The sequence below is a fragment of the Dipodomys merriami genome, unplaced genomic scaffold, assembly GCF_024711535.1.
Source record: "Dipodomys merriami isolate MVZ:Mamm:240054 unplaced genomic scaffold, mDipMer1.0.p SCAF_171, whole genome shotgun sequence".
In the NCBI taxonomy this organism is placed as follows: Eukaryota; Metazoa; Chordata; class Mammalia; order Rodentia; family Heteromyidae; genus Dipodomys; species Dipodomys merriami.
In genome coordinates, this window is record NW_027203060.1 from 2077964 (window position 1) to 2086601 (window position 8638).

The 8638-nt window shown below is 40.2% G+C and overlaps 1 protein-coding gene across 1 annotated transcript; it reads right to left on the bottom strand.

Annotated features, from left to right (window-relative positions):
- Positions 1-4009: 4009 nt before the first annotated feature.
- Positions 4010-6102, bottom strand: LOC138829405 (centromere protein V-like protein 1). Its single transcript, XM_070025722.1, has one exon. The coding sequence runs from the start codon at positions 6097-6099 to the stop codon at positions 5281-5283; it is 819 nt and encodes a 272-aa protein (XP_069881823.1). The 5' UTR covers positions 6100-6102; the 3' UTR covers positions 4010-5280.
- Positions 6103-8638: the final 2536 nt, after the last annotated feature.

The following is an 8638-nucleotide window of genomic DNA, read 5'->3' on the forward strand; positions in this document are numbered from 1 at the left end:
ATTCTCCTGTGCTTACATTGGAATCGGCTCCTTGGTGGTCTTTGGGGGTCCCTATCTGGGTACAACAGAAATAAGAATGGCCAAAATACACATGAAGAAATGCTCAACTTCTCTAGCCATAAAAGAAATGCAAATCAAAACAACATTGAGATTCCACCTCACCCCAGTTAGAATGGCTATAATCAAGAACTCTAATAACAACAGATGCTGGAGGGGATGTGGACAGAAGGGAACCCTACTGCATTGTTGGTGGGAGTGTAAACTTGTTCAACCACTTGGGAAAGCAGTATGGAGTTCCTCAAAAGACTCAACCCAGAGCTCCCCTATGACCCAGCAATCCCACTTTTTGGCATTTACCCAAACAATCACAAACAAGGCCATACTAAAGCTACCAGCAGAACTATGTTTATCTCAGCATTATTCACCATAGCTAAGATATGGAACCAACCCATATGCCCCTCAGTAGGTGAATGGATCAAGAAAATGTGATATATATATATATATATATATATATATATATATATATATATATATATCACACACACATATATATGTATATATATATATATATATATATATATATATATATGAATTCTATACCTCCATCAGAAAGAATGACATTGCCCCATTTGTTAGGAAATGGAAAGACTTGGAAAAAATTATATTAAGTGAAGTAAGCCAGTCTCAAAGAAACATAGGTCCTATGGTTTCCCTTATTTGCAATAACTAGTATATGTCTAGGACAAGAAGAAAAGGTCAAAATCAATGTATTTATGAATATCTAAGATGATATTAAGTGAAATGAACCCTGAAATAGGGACACAAGTGGTTTATTTTCTTTCTTGCTATTGTTTTTAACATATTTATAATGTACTATGTGATTTTTTTGTTTCTTTGGTATGTTCTTCCCCCACAGTATAACCCCTGTTTTCACTGTATTTGATGTTGGTGCCCTGCATCTTGTATATACATTTTTCTAATTTGAGGAGGGAAGGGAAATAACAAAATGCTGAAATAAGGATGCAGGTTGACCCATTGTAACAATGAGATATACAAGGCACTATGTTGAAATCGAAATTTACAACTTTGGTGGGGGGGGGGAGTTGGAGAGGTGCAGAGGGGAGGGATGGCAGGGGAAAAACAAAGGAGGAGGTAACAATGCTCAATAGGAAATGTACTCATTCCTACTCATGTAACTGTAACCCCTCTTTACAGTAGTTTTACAATAAAAACATATAAAAAACATTTTGATTAAATCCAGAAATATTGCAGTATGTAGGAATAGTGACAAACTTCTTGCCTACTTTAACTTCTCTCCCTTTCTTCCTCTCCCTGCTTCTCTACCTCCTCCTTATGTAGCTTCCCCTTCCCCACACTTTTTCCTCTATTTCATTCTATTGTTCTATTATTCTACCATTCAGATCCAGCTAATAGAAGGTTGCCAAAGGATGTTTTTGGAAAGTAACAGAATAGAGACCTCTTATCTATGTTCTCACAGCAAGCACTTTGCCAGTTTACAATGTAGTGTAGGTTGAATGTTGTCTATCTTATCTACAGGATTGTAATGATAAGGGCTTAGAGATGGGCTTTCTTCATTCTAGTTTACCTTGGAAGGCAGTTCTGGGCAATAGGGAGGAATAAACTGGAGATAGGCAAAAGAGAGAAGAGATACCTGTGTCCTCTACCTGGTTTTGTTCTCCCATTAACAGCTTGAATAAATTAAGACAAACATATCTGGGGAGTCAAGGAAGATACCCCAGGTATTCAGTGATGAATGTGTTAGGAGGAAGGGCACATACCATCCTGGCCTGTCATTAAATTGTTCTAACATTGTAGTGAGAGGAGCTTGAACTCAGGGCTTGATGCAGTCCCCTAGGTTTTTCACTTAAAGTTGGTGCTCCATCACTTGAGTCACAGCTCTACTTCTAGCTTTCTACAGTTAATTTGAGATAAGTGTCTCATGGATTTTCCTACCAACTATGATTCTCAGACCTCAGCCTCTTGAGTAGGTAGGATTACAAGCATGAAAACCAGTGATTGGCTAATTCTGGTTTTAATTGTCCGAAAATAGTATCTGATAAACTGTGATCCTCCTCCTAATGAACTAGGATTACAGATATCAGCCACCAACACTCAGCTAACAAATTCTTATTTGTTGCATGTCAAATACTATGCCAAGGGTTTATTGCCCAGGATCTCATTTGATCAATGAAGATGAGGGTGAGCTTTTATTTCTTAGTGCAGATTGCACAAAACTTGATAGTAGTAGATGGCCCAAATGTCAAACTCTTGCTTTTTTCTTGAAGTAAGAATGCCTCAAGGGAGGCATAGAAAAGGCTGTCAGCATCCAAAATGACCAATGGTGCCCAAACATTTCCTATATCATTTTAAAGAGCAGCATATAGTTTTATGCATGATGGAAAACACAGCTAATAGTAAACAACCGAAGGCCTTCTTAAGAGATTACTAGGTGCTGGTGGCTCATGCCTGTAATCCTAGCTACTCAGGAGGCTGAGATGGGAGGATCGCAGTTCAAAGCCATCCCAGGCAGGAAGGTCCATGAGACTCTTAAATCCAATAAACCACCAGAAAACTGGAAGTGGCACTGTGGCTCAAGTGGTAGAGTGCTTGCCTTGAGCTGAAGAGCTGAGGGACCACGCCCAGGCCCAGAATTCAAGCCCCATGACTGACAAAAAGAAATTACCAGGAATACAGTGACATTAAGCAACCTGTGTTAAGCACCCCAAAATTCCCTTAAATACCTAGTCCTTTCCCCAGTTTTCCTTTGAGTGTCAACCAACCACTCCTTAATCTCTACAATCATCCATCTCCTCCTCCACAGCATGTTCTTCCTTCAGAACCAGCCTAGACCCATACATTTATATGGAAGTTAAAATTGCTGTCTGCAAATCATGAACACTGGATTGTAGTCATACAACTTAGGAAGGATTTTCACATTGCATAAAGAAGCAATAAATCATCGATGTTTGCTTTGTGAATAAAGTCAGGTTTATAAAAAGAGAAAATGTCTGGGAAAAGAAGTTTCTTACCACAGAAACATTGATGTGAACCAGGTACCAATAGCTCACACCTGTAATCCTACCTATTCAGAAGGCTAAGATTTGAAGGATCACCATTTTTGCCGGCCAGCAGAAATGTTCATGAGACTCCACTTCCAAAATAACCAACAAAAAGCAGGGCTGGAGCCAGGCATTGGTGGTTCACACCTGTGTTCCTTCCTAGTCAGGAGGCTAACATCTGGGAGGACTGTGGTTCAAAGCCAGCCCAGACAGGAAAGACCATGAGACTCTTGGCTGTAATTAACCACCAAAAAGCCAGAAGTGGAGCTGTGGCTCAAGTTGTAAAGCATTAGCCTTGAGCACAAAAGCTCAGAGACAGCGCCCAGACCCTGAGTTCAAGCCCCAGGACCTGCACAAAATAGCAGGTCTGGGAATGTGTCTCAAGTGCTAGAGTATAGAGCCCTTGCTAGGAGTTCAAATCCCACCATTGCAAAAAAATGACATTATAGAAACTAATAGGTATTCTTGAGCCATTTCTTGCTCTTTCTAGATCCAGTCTATGCAGAAAAAGTTACTTAGTTATAAGTCTAAGTATAATTTAGTATTCTAACAACCAACCTGAACAAGTTTTCCAGGCATATATGTTCACATTCTTCCTCTTTCATGGCTTGTAGGGTGGCTCAAATAATAGAGTGCCTGCTCAACAAACCAGAGGCTCTGTGTTAAAATATTACAATGCCAAACCAATCTCCCTCCCCCCCCCTTTTTTTTAATCAAAAGTCAACCCTTAAGTGGTCTGTAATCGACTATTCCACAGAACTCAGAGCAATCATGGGAGGCGAATAGAACATTTTAGAGAAATCCTATGGTCAACCTCTGCCCCTAATTGGTGTAGAGGGAGCTGGAAAATGAGAAGTAGGGATGGAAAAATGGTGGCTTTTTGTGTGATTGTGTAGCCCTGTAACTCCACATAGTCATTGAAACACATGTCTGCTTCATTGATCTGGCTTTTATTTGCTTAATTGACAAATCAAGATAAGCAATTGATAGGAAATTATATGAACATGCAATAGAAGGCAAGAACAGAGGACAGATTTTCAGCAAAGAAAAGATCTAGGAAAGAATGTCTAGGCCCCTTTCCTCAAGTTGCTGTGTCTACTTTTCTCCTTTGAAATATTGCTATTATGAAAGGCTGAATAAAAGCTAAAACATCCATGACAGGAGGCTAGGTAAGTACGTTATGGAAGATCAATTTCTTAATTTCATAAAGTAATTAACTAACAATGTTGACATTTGTTCTTGGTTGGAGAAGATACATACCACTCATGGTTAGATAAAAATTTCAGGTATCAAGAAATTACAATTAAGTTAGTGCTGAAGTTCAAATATACAACATAGAAATACATATTTTCTATTTCTGAACACTTAACACATGTACAAGATAACTATTTCCGAAGATTCATGAGGGCGTCCAGTGCAGACATTGGTCACATTTCTGTCTCTCCACCCCCATTCTCAGAGACAGTAAAACAAAACACAGCAACATACTAACATCAGAGCAGGGTGCTATGTTACATTTAGGAATTTTAAAACATAAGATTTGAAAACACATCAAATAAACACCGTAAAGTGGCGCTGTAGCTCAAGTGGTAGAGCGCTCGCCTTGAGCTGAAGAGCTGAGGGACAGTGCCCAGGCCCAGAGTTCAAGCCCCACGACCGACAAAAAAAAAAAAACACCGTAGCTGAAAACAATACATATCTCTAAGTAGTGAAATAGTTATTTATGATATACATGACATCAATGGGATAACATCCTAATAAATGTTCACAAAACATAACCTATCAATTTTAAACATGAAATACGACTGTTAGCAATGACACTGCTCACAATAGCACCAAGAACATACAGTAGACAAGAATAATCTGCAAGTGATTATTAGTGAGAACCGAGCGAGAACTGAGGGATCTTAAGAGAAGATTTGGGGGCCTGGCATTTACCAGAGACGCCACTTGCTTATTGGATTGCAAGTTCTCATTTTACACGAACACAGGAATGTTCAAGTTTTTGCTTCTAAGAAAGTCTGTTGAAATGAATTGGCAGTGAAGGAAAACTTTGCACGGACACCACAAATTTAGCAAGTCCAGAACCAGATCTCTTTCACACGGTACTTTTTTCACAATTAATGCTGGGGCTGCCTGGACATTCGCTTAACACCTGTTTGGATGTTTGCACCCCCTGCCCCCCAGTCATTGTTCCATTTCAGGCAGGGACAGTGCTGAGGGACACCTGCTGGATGGTGGTATTGCTCTCCTTGGTGACCTCCTTTACAGGGTCTCCAGCATCCCCCTCCTCGATGACCACGCTTCGCACGGTGCCCGCGTCCAGGCAGTGCGGGGCCAAGCCATACACGCGAGGGTCAGAAACAGCTGCGTGGAAGCTCTGGACACCACATCTGCTGCAGAAGCTGTGCAGCGCCAGGTGCGTGGTGGACGGGTAAGTGACCATGCTTTCCTCGCCCTGCAGCAGCGTGAAGCGCAAGGCCGGGACAAGGAAGTGGCGGTGCTGCTTCTTCTGACACAGCCGGCATCTGCACTCCATGACACGCAGATCCACCGGGGCCCAGGCTGCAAAGCGGATCGCGCCACAGTGGCAGCCCCCAGTGTGGTAGATCAGGCCCGGGAACTCGAAGGTGTCTAACAGGAACTTGGCTGCATACTCGCAGCTGAGGCCTCGCACCCTCCAGAACTTCTCCCACCGCTCCCGCTGCGCGCCCAGGTCTAGCTCTGTGGGGGGAGGTGGGTTGGTCGCTGGGTTCAGCTGCGGTGCCTGGAGCAGCAGATCTTTGGGGCTTGCTTCTCGAATCCTTCGCCACCAGCGCTTCCTCTGTGCCGGTCCCCTGCAACGCCGAACCATTGCCTGCTCCCTCCCCACTGCATGGCTTCCAAAGCCCACTTGAACAGGTGGGCACCGCGCGCGGGTGGTTCCCATGACCGCGATCGCTGCGCAGGCAGTAGGACAATCTCCAGGTCGCTTTCGTTTATGTCGAAGAGCAGTGGATCTTTTCTTCACCTTACCCATGGCGCCTGCAGCCTTCCAAGACTTCCTGCTCCTAGTTCCTTACTCAGTTGCTGAGCAAAATGCTGGTCTGCACCAGCAGGATTGGCCACTTGTTGAATGTGATGTAAAGAGACTCCTCCTTTGACCCTATCAAAACATTCTTTGCTGGTCTGAAATTCTGGCTGAGCCGATCAGCAGCAGCCTTTAAACATAATTTTCTGTTGTTGATTAAAACCGGCAACCTAACCTTAAAATATGGAAACACCGAAAATACCGCAAACCTTTTAGAGTACAGACAGAGGCAGGACAGTTCAAAATAAGCATTATTTATACATAACAAAGCCTTTCAAGAAAGAGAATGTGGAACGAAGTTTGTCAAAGATTATAATTCACAATAGGCTGTTATATCAATTAACACCACCAAAAAACAGAAAGATTATCTCAGTATAATATATAGGGGATATATGAGATATATGTGATATACAAGACATATATGATACATATGTGATAGATCATATATATGAGATATGTAACACACATATAATATATTATATATACTAGTCCTGCCTAGAATCCTAGCCTAGCATGTGTGGTATATTGGGCTTGTTCCTCAGCATTTTTAAATAAATAAAGTTAAAAATAAAAAGGAAAATCAGTGCATTTGTCTGTACAAAGAGCAAACTCATAGCTCTGGAATGAATATGAAGGTAATACTTTGCTCTTTGATCCATCCACAAATGAGGATGGATCTTCCCTCAGAGATGTAATTAACACTGGGGAAAAACATTAAAAAGTCTTCCAAAGTTGCTTCCTGTGTTAAGTAGAAATGTACAATATGCACAAGGGTTATAAGTGAAGTTGCACAAAACTACACACAATCTAGATTTAATAATGTTTTTTGTGCTCTATCCTATCTATTTGCAGATATGGGCCTATATCTTTTTCAAAAACATTTTAAATAAAGTACAGGTATTAATGAAATTTCATTTCTTAATATTGTGTCCTAGGAATGAAGACATAATTTCTTTTATTGTCACAGTATCATTCATTATCAAATCCACACATTTAAAATAATTCTAAAAAGTGCTTTCATTCCTAAACACATATTTAAATTTCTAAAATTGTTTCTAAATGTACTTCATAAAATGTCTCCGTCCTCAATAACAGAATCTAGTTAATTATACACATCATTTTTAATTTTATTGTAAAGATGCTCTACAGAGGGGTTACAGTTACATGAGTAAAGTAATGAGTACATTCCTTGTTGAGCACTGTTACCCCACTCCTTTGTTTTTCTCCTACTATCCCTTCCATCCCTCACCTCCCTCACTCCTCCACCTCCAAAGTTGTAAAGTTCATTTCATTTCCAACATAGTGTCTTGTGAGTATCATTGTTGCAATGGATCATCCTGTGTCCTTGTTTCAGCATTTTGTTATTCCCTTCCCCTCTCCTAATTAGATAAATGTATATACAAAATGCAGTGTACCAAAATCAAGTACAGTGACAACAGGGGTATACCATAAGGGGAAGAACATACAACGGAAATTTTAAAAATCACATAGTACATTAAAAACAACAACAAAGAAAAACCTCCTGTGTCCATATTTTGGGGTTTATTTCACTTAGCATCATCTTATATGGACATATGTATATAGCTTTTGAGCTTTTCTCCTTATCCGATAAGATTATCCTAGATGAATACTAATTATTGCAAATGAGGGAAATCATGGGACTTATATTTCTTTGGGTCTGGCTTACTTCACTTAATATAATTTTTTCCAAGTCCTTCCATTTCCTAGAAAATGGTGGGGGTGGGGTGTAATTCTTTCTACTGGAAGCATAGAATTCATATATATATATATATATATATATATATATATACATATACATATATATATACATATATATACATCACATTTTCTTGATCCATTTATATACTAAGGGGCATCTGGGTTGGTTCCATATCTTAGCTACAGTGTATAATGGTGCGATAAACATAGTTGTGCTGGTAGTTTTAGTACAGACTTGTTTGTGATCATTTGGGTAAATTCCCAGAAGTGGGATTGCTGGGTCATAGGGGAGCTCATGGGATTGCATGAAACTGCAGAGCTTCTGCATGGCAAAGACATGGGTAGCATGAGCAATAGAAAGTCCACGGGTTGGGAGAAGATCTTCAGTAGCTATACAACAGACAAGAGCCTCATATATAAAAAATATAATTAAACTCAAAAAATTAAATCCTCCCAAACCAAATCCTCAAAGAAACAACTGCCTCATTAATAAGTAGGCTAAAGATTTCAAGAGATTTCTCTGAAGAGGAAATAAAAATGGCCAATAGACACAAAGAAATTCTCAACTTCTCTGGTCATGAAAGAAATGCAAATCAAAATAACAATGAGATTCCATCTCACCCCATTTAGAATGACTATAATCAAGAAATCTAAGCTAGGTGTGCAGATGGCTCATGCCTGTAATCCTAGCTACTCAGGAGGCTGAGATCTGAGGATCATGGTTCAAAGCCATCCCGGGCAGGAAAGTCCGTGAGACTTTTATCTCCAA